The sequence below is a fragment of the Nerophis ophidion genome, linkage group LG29 (genome assembly GCF_033978795.1).
Source record: "Nerophis ophidion isolate RoL-2023_Sa linkage group LG29, RoL_Noph_v1.0, whole genome shotgun sequence".
Taxonomy (NCBI): Eukaryota; Metazoa; Chordata; class Actinopteri; order Syngnathiformes; family Syngnathidae; genus Nerophis; species Nerophis ophidion.
Window position 1 is genome coordinate 27966529 of NC_084639.1, and position 18947 is coordinate 27985475.

Here is an 18947-nt window from a genome sequence, read left to right on the forward strand (position 1 = left end):
TACTTTTTAACACCAACATATGGTGACTGTTAGTTTTATATTGTAGACAACACCACAACATGACTTTGTACTTTTAACACCAACATATGGTGACTGTTAGTTTTATATTGTAGACAACACCACAACATGACTTTGTACTTTTTAACACCAACATATGTGACTGTTAGTTTTATATTGTAGACAACACCACAACATGACTTTGTACTTTTTAACACCAACATGTGGTGACTGTTAGTTTTATATTGTAGACAACACCACAACATGACTTTGTACTTTTAACACCAACATGTGGTGACTGTTAGTTGTATATTGTAGACAACACCACAACATGACTTTGTACTTTTTAACACCAACATGTGGTGACTGTTAGTTTTATATTGTAGACAACACCACAACATGACTTTGTACTTTTGACACCAACATGTGGTGACTGTTAGTTTTATATTGTAGACAACACCACAACATGACTTTGTACTTTTGACACCAACATGTGGTGACTGTTAGTTTTATATTGTAGACAACACCACAACATGACTTTGTACTTTTAACACCAACATATGTGACTGTTAGTTGTATATTGTAGACAACACCACAACATGACTTTGTACTTTTGACACCAACATGTGGTGACTGTTAGTTTTATATTGTAGACAACACCACAACATGACTTTGTACTTTTAACACCAACATGTGGTGACTGTTAGTTTTATATTGTAGACAACACCACAACATGACTTTGTACTTTTAACACCAACATGTGGTGACTGTTAGTTGTATATTGTAGACAACACCACAACATGACTTTGTACTTTTTAACACCAACATATGTGACTGTTAGTTTTATATTGTAGACAACACCACAACATGACTTTGTACTTTTTAACACCAACATGTGGTGACCGTTAGTTTTATATTGTAGACAACACCACAACATGACTTTGTACCTTTTAACACCAACATATGAGACTGTTAATTTTATATTGTAGACAACACCACAACATGACTTTGTACTTTTAACACCAACATGTGGTGACTGTTAGTTTTATATTGTAGACAACACCACAACATGACTTTGTACCTTTTAACACCAACATATGTGACTGTTAATTTTATATTGTAGACAACACCACAACATGACTTTGTACTTTTAACACCAACATGTGGTGACTGTTAGTTGTATATTGTAGACAACACCACAACATGACTTTGTACTTTTTAACACCAACATGTGGTGACTGTTAGTTTTATATTGTAGACAACACCACAACATGACTTTGTACTTTTTAACACCAACATATGGTGACTGTTAGTTGTATATTGTAGACAACACCACAACATGACTTTGTACTTTTAACACCAACATGTGGTGACTGTTAGTTTTATATTGTAGACAACACCACAACATGACTTTGTACTTTTAACACCAACATGTGGTGACTGTTAATTTTATATTGTAGACAACACCACAACATGACTTTGTACTTTTTAACACCAACATATGGTGACTGTTAGTTTTATATTGTAGACAACACCACAACATGACTTTGTACTTTTAACACCAACATATGGTGACTGTTAGTTTTATATTGTAGACAACACCACAACATGACTTTGTACTTTTTAACACCAACATATGTGACTGTTAGTTTTATATTGTAGACAACACCACAACATGACTTTGTACTTTTTAACACCAACATATGTGACTGTTAGTTTTATATTGTAGACAACACCACAACATGACTTTGTACTTTTTAACACCAACATGTGGTGACTGTTAGTTGTATATTGTAGACAACACCACAACATGACTTTGTACTTTTTAACACCAACATGTGGTGACTGTTAGTTTTATATTGTAGACAACACCACAACATGACTTTGTACTTTTTAACACCAACATATGGTGACTGTTAGTTGTATATTGTAGACAACACCACAACATGACTTTGTACCTTTTAACACCAACATATGTGACTGTTAATTTTATATTGTAGACAACACCACAACATGACTTTGTACTTTTAACACCAACATGTGGTGACTGTTAGTTTTATATTGTAGACAACACCACAACATGACTTTGTACCTTTTAACACCAACATATGTGACTGTTAATTTTATATTGTAGACAACACCACAACATGACTTTGTACTTTTAACACCAACATGTGGTGACTGTTAGTTGTATATTGTAGACAACACCACAACATGACTTTGTACTTTTTAACACCAACATGTGGTGACTGTTAGTTTTATATTGTAGACAACACCACAACATGACTTTGTACTTTTTAACACCAACATATGGTGACTGTTAGTTGTATATTGTAGACAACACCACAACATGACTTTGTACTTTTAACACCAACATGTGGTGACTGTTAGTTTTATATTGTAGACAACACCACAACATGACTTTGTACTTTTAACACCAACATGTGGTGACTGTTAGTTTTATATTGTAGACAACACCACAACATGACTTTGTACTTTTTAACACCAACATATGGTGACTGTTAGTTTTATATTGTAGACAACACCACAACATGACTTTGTACTTTTAACACCAACATATGGTGACTGTTAGTTTTATATTGTAGACAACACCACAACATGACTTTGTACTTTTTAACACCAACATATGTGACTGTTAGTTTTATATTGTAGACAACACCACAACATGACTTTGTACTTTTTAACACCAACATATGTGACTGTTAGTTTTATATTGTAGACAACACCACAACATGACTTTGTACTTTTTAACACCAACATATGGTGACTGTTAGTTTTATATTGTAGACAACACCACAACACGACTTTGTACTTTTTAACACCAACATATGGTGACTGTTAGTTTTATATTGTAGACAACACCACAACATGACTTTGTACTTTTAACACCAACATATGTGACTGTTAGTTGTATATTGTAGACAACACCACAACATGACTTTGTACTTTTTAACACCAACATATTGTGACTGTTAGTTGTATATTGTAGACAACACCACAACATGACTTTGTACTTTTTAACACCAACATATTGTGACTGTTAGTTGTATATTGTAGACAACACCACAACATGACTTTGTACTTTTTAACACCAACATATGTGACTGTTAGTTGTATATTGTAGACAACACCACAACATGACTTTGTACTTTTTAACACCAACATATGGTGACTGTTAGTTTTCTATGTCATCTATTTTCTATTGTAGACAACACCACAACATGACAGTGTACTTTTTAACACCAACATATGGTGACTGTTAGTTGTATATTGTAGACAACACCACAACATGACTTTGTACTTTTTAACACCAACATATGGTGACTGTTAGTTGTATGTTGTAGACAACACCACAACATGACTTTGTACTTTTAACACCAACATGTGTGACTGTTAGTTTTATATTGTAAACAACACCACATTATGACTTTGTACTTTTTAACACCAACATATGTGACTGTTAGTTGTATATTGTAGACAACACCACAACATGACTTTGTACTTTTTAACACCAACATATGGGGACTGTTAGTTGTATATTGTAGACAACACCACAACAGGACTTTGTACTTTTTAACACCAACATATGTGACTGTTAGTTGTATATTGTAGACAACACCACAACATGACTTTGTACTTTTTAACACCAACATATGTGACTGTTAGTTTTATATTGTAGACAACACCACAACATGACTTTGTACTTTTTAACACCAACATATGGTGACTGTTAGTTTTATATTGTAGACAACACCACAACATGACTTTGTACTTTTTAACACCAACATATGTGACTGTTAGTTTTATATTGTAGACAACACCACAACATGACTTTGTACTTTTTAACACCAACATATGTGACTGTTAGTTGTATATTGTAGACAACACCACAACATGACTTTGTACTTTTTAACACCAACATATTGTGACTGTTAGTTTTATATTGTAGACAACACCACAACATGACTTTGTACTTTTTAACACCAACATATTGTGACTGTTAGTTTTATATTGTAGACAACACCACAACATGACAGTGTACTTTTTAACACCAACATATGTGACTGTTAGTTTTATATTGTAGACAACACCACAACATGACAGTATACTTTTTAACACCAACATATGTGACTGTTAGTTGTATATTGTAGACAACACCACAACATGACAGTATACTTTTTAACACCAACATATGTGACTGTTAGTTTTATATTGTAGACAACACCACAACATGACTTTGTACTTTTTAACACCAACATATGTGACTGTTAGTTTTATATTGTAGACAACACCACAACATGACTTTGTACTTTTTAACACCAACATATGTGACTGTTAGTTGTATATTGTAGACAACACCACAACATGACTTTGTACTTTTTAACACCAACATATTGTGACTGTTAGTTTTATATTGTAGACAACACCACAACATGACTTTGTACTTTTTAACACCAACATATTGTGACTGTTAGTTTTATATTGTAGACAACACCACAACATGACAGTGTACTTTTTAACACCAACATATGTGACTGTTAGTTTTATATTGTAGACAACACCACAACATGACAGTATACTTTTTAACACCAACATATGTGACTGTTAGTTTTCTATGTCATCTATTTTCTATTGTAGACAACACCACAACATGACATGACAATATTAGAGTGCATTAGTTTTGAAATATGTCCCGCCCCTTCCTGTCTGAAGGTTGTTTTCATCACTTAATAAAGTCAATAAAGAGCAGGAAGTGGTCAAAGTTGCTCCATCATTGTTGATGAGCAGAAGTTGACAATGACAGGTCCACCAAGTGGTGACTGACTCTCTTGTGTCCAGTCGGCTACACCATGAACGACCTGATCTTCGAGTGGGACGAGAAGGGTGCCGTGCAAGTGGCTGACGGACTCACACTCCCTCAGTTCATCCTCAAGGAGGAGAAGGACCTGCGCTACTGCACCAAGCACTACAACACAGGTGAGCGCCCCCGCTGGACACCTGTGGTACTGACATGCACGCACACACACACATTCACACAGAGACACATGCACATACACGCACGTACACACATTCACGCAGAGACACACACCATATACATATTCACGTAAAAACACACACACGCATACATACACAGACACACACACATTCATGCACACACACATTCACACACACACAGAGACGCATGCACACGCACGCACACACATGCACATATCAACGCACAAATGCACCTACACGTGCACACATCAACACACACACATGCACCTGCACGCACACATACACACACACACAGATACACACACGCATACGCATGCACACACACACACACGTACACACACGCACAGAACACACACGCATACGCATGCACACACAGACACACTTATGTACGTGCACACACACGCACACATCAACACACGCTTGCACCTACACACACACACACACACACACAAACACACACACACTCCCAGCTGCCTCTTCATCAACCATAAAGCGGCAGCGGCAGTGTTGTTATATTGATGATTAATGAAGTGTGTGCGTGTGTGCGTGTGTGTGTGTGTGTGTGTGTGTGTGTGTGTGTGTGTGTGTGTGTGTGTGTGTGTGTGTGTGTGTGTGTGTGTGTGTGTGTGTGTGTGTGTGTGTGTGTGTGTGTGTGTGTGTGTGTGTGTGTGTGTGTGTGTGTGTGAGAGAGAGAGATTCCGCCCGGCAACAACACAAAGACTGGCCGACAAAAGTCCTCTTTGAAATACTAATTACTTTTCTGCTGCAATGCAGAACTTGTACACCACAACACTTTACAACCTCTCTCATCCTCCTTACTACATCTTTACTACTTACTTACTACATCTTTACTACTTACTTACTACTTACTTACTACATATTTACTACTTACTTACTACTTACTTACTATTTACTTACTACTTACTTACTACATATTTACTACTTACTTACTACTTACTTACTATTTACTTACTACTTACTACATATTTACTACTTACTGACTACTTACTTACTACGTATTTACTACTTACTTACTTACTACTTACTACATATTTACTACTTACTTACTACTCACTTACTACATACTTACTACATACTTACTACTAACTTACTACTTACTTACTATACTATACATGTTTACTACTTACTTACTATATGTTTATGACTTACTTCATACTAACTACATCCTACTTACTACATATTTACTACTTACATTCTTACTACATGTTTACTACTTACTTACTACATGTTTACTACATGTTAAGTCGATGCTTTCTACAGGTTTTCTGCATGTTTACGTCACGTTTATAAAATTTACTACACATTACATGTTTACTACAATTTTGCTACACATTTACTACATTTTTACTACCTGTTTACATATTTACTACAACTTTACAACATGTTTACTACAATTTTTTATATATACTACAGCTCTACAACTTATTTACTACAACTTTACATATTTATTACAACTTTACAACATGTTTACTACATTTTACCGCATGTTTACATATTTACTACAACTTTACAGAATATTTACTACCACTGTAAAACATGTTTACTACATTTATATATATTTACTACAACTTTACCACATGTTTACTATATGTTTACATATTTATTACAGTCTTACATCTTGTTTACTTCATTTTACTACATGTTTACATATTAACTACAACATGTTCACTACATGTTCAACATTCCAACATTTTTACTACAATTTTTACTACATGTTTACATATGTACTACAACTTAAAAACATGTTACTCATGTTTATATATTTACTACAACATTACAACATTTTTACTACATGTTTCCATATTTACTACAACTATACAAGATGTTTACTACAATGTAGGAAGCATTGTAGATTGTAAACATTCTACAAATATTGCAATCTTCCTTACATTCTGTTTACATTCAGGGTGTGTGCGTGTGTGTGTGTGTGTGTGTGTGTGTGTGTGTGTGTGTGTGTGTGTGTGTGTGTGTGTGTGTGTGTGTGTGTGTGTGTGTGTGTGTGTGTGTGTGTGTGTGTGTGTGTGTTTTAGACAAGTAGTCCAGGGTAAGAAAGGTGCCAAGTGTATCTGAGCTGTAAACCAACTTCCTCCTTTCTGTCCTCCCTCTTTTCCTCGTCTGCACAATGAAGCTCTCGTCCTCTTCCTCACTCGCATTTGTATCACCATTATTGATCTCCATAATTATAATTATTATTGATCCTCATATTTCTAATTATTGATCCTCATATTTCTAAATATGATTGATCTTCATATCTCTAATTATTATTGATTGTTGTTGTTGCTGCTTCTGTTGTCGTTGTTGTTGCCTCGTTTTTTTCTGTTGTTGTTGTTGCTGCTGTTTTGCTGTTGTTGTTGCAACTGTTTTTGCTGCTGCTGTTTTTGCTGTTGTTGGTGCTGTTGCTGCTGCTGTTGTCGTTGTTGTTGTTGCTGTTGTTGTTGTTGCCGCTGTTTTGCTCGTGCCGCTGCAGTTGTGCTGTTGTTGCTGTTGTTGTTGTTGTTGCTGTTTTGCTGTTTTTGCTGTTGCTGTTATTGTTGTTATTGCTGCTGCTGTTTTTACTGTTGTTGCTGTTTTTTTCTGTTGTTGTTGCTGCTTTTTTGCTGCTATTGTTGTTGTTACTGTTTGTGCTGTTGCTGTTGTTGCTGATGATGTTTTTGCTGCTATTGTTGTTGCTGCAGCTGTTGTCATTGTTGTTGCTGTTGTTGTTATTGCTGATGTTGTTGTTGCTGTTGCTATTGTTGTTGCTGCTGCAGTTTTGTTGTTGTTGCTGTTGTTTTTGCTGTTTTTGCTGCTGCTGTTATTGTCGTTGTTGTTTCTGTTGTTTTGCTGTTGTTGCTACTGTTTTTGCTGTTCCTGTTGATGCTGCTGATGTGTTTGCTGTTGTTGCTGTTGTTGTTGTTGCTGCAGTTGTCGTTGTTGTTTCTACTGTTTTGGTTGCTGCTGTTGTTGTTGCTGCTGTTGTTGTTGTTTCTACTGTTTTGGTTGCTGCAGTTGTTGTTGCTGCTGTTGTTGTTTCTGCCGTTGATGCTGCTGCTTTTGTTGTTGCCTTGTTTTCTGTCATTGCTGCTGTTTTTGTTATTTTTTGTTTCTGCTGTTGTTGCTGCTGCTGTTGTTGCTTTTGTTGTTGTTTTTGCATGTGTTGTTTCTGCTGCAGCTGTTGTTGCTGTTGTTTCTGTTGTTGTTTTTGCTTCGGCTGTCATTATCTCTGCTACTGTTGTTGTTCTTGATTCTGTTGCTGCTGTTGTTGTTCTTGATTCTGTTGCTGCTGCTGTTGTTGCTTTTGTTGTTGTTGTTGTTTTTTGCATTTGTTTTTTCTGCTGCAGCTGTTGTTGCTGTTGTTGTTTTTGCTTCTGTTGTTGTTGCTGTTGTTGTTTTTGCTTCTGCTGTCGTTTTCTCTGCTGCTGTTGTTGTTCTTGCTTCTGTTGCTGCTGCTGTTGTTGCTTTCGTTGTTGTTGTTTTTTGCATGTGTTGTTTCTGCTGCAGCTGTTGCTGTTTTTGCTTCTGTTGTCGTTGCTGTTGTTTCTGTTGTTGTTTTTGCTTCTGCTGTCTTCGTCTCTGCTGCTGTTGTTGTTTTTGCTTCTGTTTCTGCTATTTTTAATGTTGTTGTCTTGGTGAGCAAAGGTTTTCTTGTTTTCCTTGGCGCTTTCAAGCATCTTCTGAGCGTCCGTGACGTTCAACATGTTTGCCGTCGCTCGCCATTCAGCTTCCTGTCGCTCCCGTTTCCCGCGTGATGCGTGATGTTCACGTCGCTGAGGGAAGATGACATTTGCTTTCTGAGCTGTCAACTTCTTACGCCGTCTTTTTCTCGTCTGCTTGAGCAAAGCCAACCTCCTCCCGGCTGACCTCCATGATGTGTGCCATCAGGACCAGGAACGTGTCCAATACTTCTAGCAGTACACTTCAAGTAGTACACTGGCTCTATTCTGTCTGTACTGCTTTCTCCAAGTCAATAAGTGCACACAGTGTACTACTGTCTCAAAGTCAATAAGTACACACAGTGTACTAATGTCTTAAAGTCAATAAGTACACACAGTGTACTACTGTCTTAAAGTCAATAAGTACACACAGTGTACTAATGTCTTAAAGTCAATAAGTACACACAGTGTACTACTGTCTTAAAGTCAATAAGTACACACAGTGTACTAATGTCTTAAAGTCAATAAGTACACACAGTGTACTACTGTCTTAAAGTCAATAAGTACACACAGTGTACTAATGTCTTAAAGTCAATAAGTACACACAGTGTACTACTGTCTTAAAGTCAATAAGTACACACAGTGTACTAATGTCTTAAAGTCAATAAGTACACACAGTGTACTACTGTCTTAAAGTCAATAAGTACACACAGTGTACTAATGTCTTAAAGTCAATAAGTACACACAGTGTACTACTGTCTTAAAGTCAATAAGTACACACAGTGTACTACTGTCTTAAAGTCAATAAGTACACACAGTGTACTAATGTCTTAAAGTCAATAAGTACACACAGTGTACTACTGTCTTAAAGTCAATAAGTACACACAGTGTACTACTGTCTTAAAGTCAATAAGTACACACAGTGTACTAATGTCTTAAAGTCAATAAGTACACACAGTGTACTAATGTCTTAAAGTCAATAAGTACACACAGTGTACTACTGTCTTAAAGTCAATAAGTACACACAGTGTACTACTGTCTCAAAGTCAATAAGTACACACAGTGTACTACTGTCTCAAAGTCAATAAGTACACACAGTGTACTACTGTCTTAAAGTCAATAAGTACACACAGTGTACTTCTGTCTTAAAGTCAATAAGTATACTGTGTACTAGTGTCTTAAAGTCAATAAGTATACTAAGTTTAGGTGTGTAGCCGTGTGTTCAAGTGTGTACACTTGTGTTCAGGTGTGTATACGTGTGTTCAGGTGTGTAGCCGTGTGTTCAGCTGTGTAGACGTGTGTTCAGGTGTGTATAATTGTGTTCAGGTGTGTATAATTGTGTTCAGGTGTGTATAATTGTGTTCAGGTGTGTATAATTGTGTTCAGGTGTGTATAATTGTGTTCAGGTGTCCAGGTGTGTAGCCGTGTGTGTAGACGTGTGTTCAGGTGTGTAGCCATGTGTCCAGGTGTGTAGACGTGTGTTCAGATGTGTAGCCGTGTGTTCAGGTGTGTAGACGTCTGTTCAGGTGTGTAGCAGTGAGTTCACTTGTGTAGCTGTGTGTCCAGGTGTGTAGCCGTGTGTCCAGGTGTGTAGACGTGTGTTCAGATGTGTAGCCGTGTGTTCAGGTGTGTAGCCGTATGTCCAGGTGTGTAGACATGTGTTCAGGTGTGTAGCCGTGTGTCCAGGTGTGTAGACATGTGTTCAGTCGTGTATTCGTGTGTCCAGGTGTGTAGACATGTGTTCAGGTGTGTAGCCGTGTGTCCAGGTGTGTAGCCGTGTGTTCAGGTGTGTAGCCGTGTGTCCAGGTGTGTAGACATGTGTTCAGTTGTGTAGTCGTGTGTCCAGGTGTGTAGCCGTGTGTCCAGGTGTGTAGCCGTGTGTCCAGGTGTGTAGCTGTGTGTTCAGTTGTGTAGTCGTGTGTCCAGGTGTGTAGACATGTGTTCAGTTGTGTAGTCGTGTGTCCAGGTGTGTAGCCGTGTGTCCAGGTGTGTAGCCGTGTGTCCAGGTGTGTAGCCGTGTGTTCAGTTGTGTAGTCGTGTGTCCAGGTGTGTAGCCGTGTGTCCAGGTGTGTAGCCGTGTGTCCAGGTGTGTAGCCGTGTGTCCAGGTGTGTAGTCGTGTGTAGCCGTGTGTCCAGGTGTGTAGCCGTGTGTCCAGGTGTGTAGCCGTGTGTCCAGGTGTGTAGACATGTGTTCAGTTGTATAGTCGTGTGTCCAGGTGTGTAGCCGTGTGTTCAGGTGTGTGTTCTGTGTCGCATTCAGGAAAGTTCACCTGCATCGAGGCTCGCTTCCACCTGGAGCGTCAGATGGGTTACTACCTGATCCAGATGTACATCCCCTCCCTGCTCATCGTCATCCTGTCCTGGGTCTCCTTCTGGATCAACATGGACGCCGCTCCGGCCCGGGTGGGCCTGGGCATCACCACGGTGCTGACCATGACCACGCAGAGCTCCGGGTCCAGGGCCTCCCTGCCCAAGGTAAGGACCCGGCAACGCCCTCTTCTTCTGGCCAATCGCATCCCTCATCCCATGGAGGGGGCCGAGCTAAATACGGCACAACTTGAAAAAAGCAACACAAATCTTTTCCTGTGAGGGATTTTCAGATTAAAGAAATAAAAGACAGACTTTGCTTGCGTGACCCAGTAGGATTGTATAATTATGTCCAGGGAAACCTTAATCCTCAACACACACACACACACACCTATATATGAGCACACACACACACACACCTATATATGCGCACACACAGAAACACACACACACACAGAGACACACAGACACACACCTATATATGCGCACACACAGAGACACACACACACAGTTAGTCGACATTAGGTGCTTCATGCGCTCTAAAAAGTGAACAAGTGAACCGTGGTTCCGCTGCAGTTCAGCTGTCACAATGATCACACAGCCCAGCTGAGCTTAGGTGAGCGCACACACACACACACACACACACACACACTTTATCACACACACACCCACACACACACATACACACACATACCCACACACACACACACACACACACACACCTGAGTGTGCGATTCCCGGTGCACATTCTGTCGCTGCACGTCATTTCAGGCAGTATGCTTTTATTGCTGTTACCTTTAGCACCTTTAGCACATTCAGTGCTGCTCGCATTTGAAGTAATGTTAGCACTTTTAGTACTGTCACCGCCATTAACACGTTAGCACTGATAGTGCTATTAATGCTATTAGCACATTTAGTGTTCCTAGCACTTTTAGCATATTAGTGCTGTTAGCACTTTTAGTAATGTTAGCACTTTCAGTAATGTTAGCACTTTTAGTACTGCTTTTGCCATTACCACGTTTGGTGATGCCAGCACTTATAGTACTGTTAGTACTATTGGCACATTAGATGCTGCTAGCAGTTTTAGCATATTAGTGCTGTTAGCACTTTTGGTAATGTTATCACTTTTAGTACTGTGACCGCCATTACCACGTTTGGTTCTGCTACCACTTATCGTACTGCTAGTACTATAGCACAATAAGTGCTGCTAGCACTTTTAGTAATGTTAGCATTTTAGTACTGTTAGTGTAATTAGCACATTATGTGTTGCTAACACTTTTAGCATATTAGCGCCGTTAACATTTTTAGTTTTGTTAGCACTTTTAGTACAGTTAGCATCATTACCACCGTTGGTGCTGCTAGCACTTTTAGTACTGTTAGTGCTTTTAGCACATTTAGTGCAGCTTGCACTTTTAGCATATTAGTGTTGCTCACACTTTAAGTAATGTTAGCACTTTTAGTACTGTTAGCACCATTACCAAGTTTGGTGCTTCTAGCACTTTTAGCACTGTTAGTGCTATTAGCACATTTAGTGCTTCTCATACTTTTAGCATATTAGTGCTGCCGGTCAAAGAAGTGTCGGCCGGTCCAGGCGAGCGTGTCCATGATTGAAGTGTGTGAGCCAATCACAAGAAGGCATGAAGAAGAGTGCTGAGTGTGGGCGGAGTTTAATCATCCAAAGAGCATCCCTAAAGCCCCTCCCCCCTCCTGCAGGTGTCCTACGTCAAGGCCATCGACATCTGGATGGCCGTGTGTCTCCTCTTCGTCTTCTCGGCGCTGCTGGAATACGCCGCCGTCAACTTCATCGCTCGCCAGCACAAAGAGCTTCTCCGCTTCAGGCGGCGGCGACGGCACATGAAGGTCACTTCCTGCTTGTCTTCTTCTTACGCTTTCTTTCTTGCTGCACTTACATTCATCACGCACACACACACACACACACACACCAATGCAGGCCTATATAAGGGTGTCTTAACTTTTTCCTCTGAGGGCCACACTAAAAAAAATCAAAACATTTGGCGGCCATTTAGATATTTTTCATTTCCAAAGCCAATACAATATATATTTTTTATAATATTTATATATTTTTTTCTTTTAGGGCTCCCCTCTAGTTTGGTCCCTGGGACTTGTAGTGGTCTCAGTCAAAGACATTTGAAAAAGTATCATATTTTATTGTATTTTATTATTAACGCTCAAATCCCTTGATCAACTTCCAGGTCTATCTGTCGATATAAAGTTTTAAAAAATGTTTATGTCAAAAACACAAAATATGCAGTATTTCCCCCCAAAATATTTCAAAGTGTAATATTTGATGTGAAGTACTGGATCCTCGAATATGTCAATCATTCATATCAACATGGATGTTGATTCATTATTATTTTTGAGAAATGACTGATTCAAAAAAAAATCCCAGTAAAATTGTCAAGGATCCACATGGTCCCCCACCCAAAAGAAAAAAAATAAGTCATTTATTATTTATTTTTTCAAGGCTTAAGTCTGTGCATCAACTTCAAACCTATCAATATTTGATAAGTTTTTATTAAATTGGTCGTTTTTTTGTTTAATGCATTTTATTCAAAGAAAACGTTTTTATGGCAAAATGTGCAATATTTTCCCCCAAAAAATATCCCAAACATCAATAATTGATAACAACATTGATTTTGATTCATTATTATCTACTGAGCAATGACATCTTTAAAAAGCTACCACTAGCTTTGTCTTATTAGCGTCAACATGACAACTTTTTATCCTTCCATTTCATCTCTTGGCTCTTCATTCCACTTTTTGGATGTTTTGTTTTTGTTGTCCTTTCTTTTGTGTTAAAAAAATACGTGCGAGCCGCACATTGACCACCCGACTTACTGCTCCTGCTGGGAAGGAAGGACTGTTCCAACATGGCCGCCATGCTAACAGCTTCAGTGTGCTTAGGAAAGTCTTCTCCCATGAAGTGCACTGTGAGGCCTGTGACACAACACTGGCGCCCCCTGCTGGCTCTTGTGGGGTGTTGCCTACCAAACACTACTTCAAGTAGTAAGTACTCAAGTACAGAGTGTACTTACTCAAGTGCAGGGACAGAAGTCCACTAAAGTATTTCAAGTATATATCATACAGTGCACTCAGACACCAACAACAACGGTGAATGGAAGAAGAGAGTGTACTGTATGTACTGCTAATACCACTACCAAGTACACTAAAGTGTATATATAATGCAGTGCACTCAGACAACAACAACAACAATGGTGGATGGAAGAAGAGAGTATACTGTATGTACTACTAAAACAACTACCAAGTGCACTAAAGTGTACATCATGCAGTACACTCAGACACCATCAACAACAATAATGGTGGATGGAAAAAGAGAGTATACTGTATGTACTACTTATAAAACTACCAGGTACACTAAAGTGTACATAATGCAGTGCACTCAGACAACAACAACAATGGTGGATGGAAGAAGAGAGTGTACTGTATGTACTGCTAATACCACTACCAAGTACACTAAAGTGTATATATAATGCAGTGCACTCAGACAACAACAACAACAATGGTGGATGGAAGAAGAGAGTATACTGTATGTACTACTAATACCACTACCAAGTACACTCAAGTATATATCACGCAGTGCACTCAGACAACAACAACAAGAATGGTGGATGGAAGAAGAAAGTATACTGTATGTACTGTAGATCTCACAGTGCACTCAGAGAAGAAGTCAGTAGGAGCAAGTAGAAGAGCAGTAAGTGTGCTGAGCAGCAGACTGGACAAGTAGAAGAGCAGTAAGTGTGCTGAGCAACAGACTGGACAAGTAGAAGAGCAGTAAGTGTGCTGAGCAGCAGACTGGACAAGTAGAAGAGCAGTAAGTGTGGTGAGCAGCAGACTGGACAAGTAGAAGAGCAGTAAGTGTGCTGAGCAGCAGACTGGACAAGTAGAAGAGCAGTAAGTGTGCTGAGCAGCAGACTGGACAAGTAGAAGAGCAGTAAGTGTGCTGAGCAGCAGACTGGACAAGTAGAAGAGCAGTAAGTGAGGTGAGCAGCAGACTGGACAAGTAGAAGAGCAGTAAGTGTGCTGAGCAGCAGACTGGACAAGTAGAAGAGCAGTAAGTGTGCTGAGCAGCAGACTGGACAAGTAGAAGAGCAGTAAGTGAGGTGAACAGCAGACTGGACAAGTAGAAGAGCAGTAAGTGTGCTGAGCAACAGACTGGACAAGTAGAAGAGCAGTAAGTGTGCTGAGCAGCAGACTGGACAAGTAGAAGAGCAGTAAGTGTGCTGAGCAGCAGACTGGACAAGTAGAAGAGCAGTAAGTGTGCTGAGCAGCAGACTGGACAAGTAGAAGAGCAGTAAGTGTGCTGAGCAGCAGACTGGACAAGTAGAAGAGCAGTAAGTGTGCTGAGCAGCAGACTGGACAAGTAGAAGAGCAGTAAGTGTGCTGAGCAGCAGACTGGACTAGTAGAAGAGCAGTAAGTGTGCTGAGCAGCAGACTGGACAAGGTGATTTTCATGATCAATAAGGAGCGGCGGCCATGTTGTCAGCTCCAATTAGGAGGAGGAAGTGTTAGTGGCATCATGGAGGCTGGTTATCCTGAGCTGAGCAGGGTGTTGATCTGGGCCATGGATCTGCAAGTATGAGGAGAAGCTGGGCGGGCTGAGGGTGGCGCCCTGAGGGACTCCACACGGACACTTGATTAACGACGGCGTGGGACAACGGCGGCATCATTGATTGGCTGTAGAACTTTCATGTTGCTCTCTCGCCCCTCCAGAGAGAGAGAGAGACGTGAGTTTGGAATCGACCTGAAAGTTCTGCTTCAAGTATCGACCTCTTTTCTTAGCGCACTCATTTGCACCATGTGACCATCTTTCATCCTCACCACTTCCTGCACCAATAACAACATCCCATCACACATGTGGGAACTCAAAACTAGCACACTCATAACTAACATGCTAATAAATACATCTACAGAAAGAGAGAGAGAGAGAGAGAGATGTAACTAACATGCTAATAAATATATATATATATATATATATATATATATATATATATATATATATATATATATATATATATATATATATATATATATATGTATATATATATAAATATATATATATATAAATATATATATATATATATATATATATATATAGATATATATACATATATATATATATATATATATATACATATATATATATATATATATATATATATATATATATAGATGTATTTATTAGCATGTTAGTTATTAGTGTGCTATATATATATATCATACATATATATATATTTATAAATATATACGTATATTTATATTTATATACATATATATGTACACCTATACATTCATATATGTACATATATATGTATGTATATATATATATATATATATAAATATATATATATACTGTATATATATACACTGTATATATGTTTATGTGTGTATACTGTATATGCTGTGTATATATACACTATGTACGTAATATGTATAGAAATATCAATATTTTTGACAGTAAGTAGGAGGATCTGGAGGTTGGATCACGTTCAAGCGTGAAAAGGTAGAGAACATTCACCACATGCGAGTTCTGTCAACAACCATTCCCTAATATTTTTTGTTTTACGGTAATTTTCCTGTTTTTAGCCTTTTATTTTTTTGGACTACTCCTCCCACATTTTTCCACTACTCTCAACCATTCCACCATTAACACATTTATCTTGATTAGGATAATAAAACTAGGTATTTTTAGACAAGAAGACTGCCACTTTCTACAGTACTTAGGATGTTGGACAATACAATTGGTACTCATGCCACCATTCTCACTTACGGTTGCCTTTTTTTTTTTCTCCCTGAAAATAACCCTGACTGTAAACTAAATGTTCAACACTATCGGGAAATATATTTGTTGTAGTAAAAAAAATATACATATATTTTGTACGACATTAACAAAATATCAATAATTTTGCAGATGTGCATCCTGGGTAATTATGTCATTTTGACATATGGCAATAAGAGTAGGGCAGCACGGTGGAAGAGGGGTTAGTGCATCTGCTTTACATTACGAAGGTCCTGAGTAGTCCTGGGTTCAATCCCGGGCTCGGGATCTTTCTGTGTGGAGTTTGCATGTTCTCCCCGTGACTGTGTGGGTTCTACTCCGGCTTCTTCCCACCTCCAAAGACATGCACCTGGGAATAGGCCCCTCCCACCTCCAAAAACATGCACCTGGGGATAGGCCCCTCCCACCTCCAAAGACATGTACCTGGGGATAGACCCCTCCCACCTCCAAAGACATGCACCTGGGGATAGGCCCCTCCCACCTCCAATGACATGCACCTGGGGATAGGCCCCTCCCACCTCCAAAGACATGCACCTGGGGATAGGCCCCTCCCACCTCCAAAGACATGCACCTGGGGATAGGCCCCTCCCACCTCCAAAGACATGCACCTGGGGATAGGCCCCTCCCACCTCCAAAGACATGCACCTGGGGATAGGTTGATTGGCAACACTAAATGGTCCCTAGTGTGTGAATGTTGTCTATCTGTGTTGGCCCTGTGATGAGGTGGCGACTTGTCCAGGATGTAAAGCGCCTTCCGCCCGAATGCAGCTGAGATAGGCTCCAGCACCCCCCGTGATCCCGTAAGGGACAAGCGGTAGAAAATGGATGGATGGATGGGCATTAAGAGTAAGCAATGGCAGCCATCTTTGTATTTCTTTGTCTTTTGTGGCTCATTTGTGTTGTACTGCTGATAATGTCACACCTTCATCATCATCTTCATCACCACACACACCTGCCCTTCATCATCATCACCACACACACCTTCATCATCATCTTCTTCACCACACACACCTGCCCTTCATCATCATCACCACACACACCTTCATCATCATCTTCTTCACCACACACACCTTCATCATCATCTTCTTCACCACACACACCTTCATCATCATCTTCTTCACCACACACACCTTCATCATCATCTTCATCACCACACACACCTGCCCTTCATCATCATCACCACACACACCTTCATCATCATCTTCTTCACCACACACACCTGCCCTTCATCATCTTTTTCAACACACACACCTTCATCATCATCATCATCACCACACACACCTGCCAGTCATCATCATTACCACACACACCTTCATCATCATCTTCATCACCACACACACCTTCATCATCATCTTCATAACCACACACACCTGCCCTTCATCATCATCACCACACACACACCTTCATCATCATCTTCATCACCACACACACCTTCATCATCATCTTCATAACCACACACACCTTCATCATCATCTTCATAACCACACACACCCGCCCTTCATCATCATCACCACACACACCTTCATCATCATCTTCATCACCACACACACCATCATCATCTTCATAACCACACACACCTGCCCTTCATCATCATCACCACACACACCTTCATCATATTCACCTACATCATCACCAGCATCATCATCTTCATCATCATCATATTCACCTTCATCATCATCACCAGCATCATCATCACCACCAACATCATCATCATATTCATCATTTTCATCATCACCAGCATCATCATCATATTCATCATCTTCATCATCATCACCACCAGCATCATCATCATCTTCATCATCATCATCACCAACATCATCATCATCATCTTCATCATATTCATCATCATCATCATCCAAACAGGAAGTGCTTCCTTCATCAGCACCCTCCTCTTCGGACGGCTGCTTTAAATTCCGATCACATGACTTCACCTCGCCGACGTGCCCACATTGGACGCTATCGTAGCTCCGCCCCCGTCCCTCACTCACTGGCGGCCCCTCCCCCTTCTCATCGGGTCTCCTCCTCACGTCTTTTTGTCCGCACATTCATCACCGTGACAACATCTGTTTCCCTCAAGGACGCGTGTGTGTGTGTGTGTGCGTGTGTGTGTGTGTGTGTGTGTGTGTGTGTGTGTGTGTGTGTGTGTGTGTGTGTGT

General features: G+C 39.6%; 1 protein-coding gene across 5 annotated transcripts in view; it reads left to right on the top strand.

Moving 5' to 3' along the window:
* glra1 (glycine receptor, alpha 1) overlaps positions 1 to 18947 on the top strand; it is a 104031-nt gene that overhangs the window by 82300 nt on the left and 2784 nt on the right. For all 5 annotated transcript variants that reach the window (XM_061891688.1, XM_061891690.1, XM_061891692.1 and 2 more), the window contains 3 exons: positions 4858 to 4995; positions 10927 to 11141; positions 12687 to 12833. In XM_061891688.1, coding sequence (XP_061747672.1) covers positions 4858 to 4995; positions 10927 to 11141; positions 12687 to 12833 — 500 coding nt within the window. The remainder of the gene's footprint in view (positions 1 to 4857; positions 4996 to 10926; positions 11142 to 12686; positions 12834 to 18947) is intronic.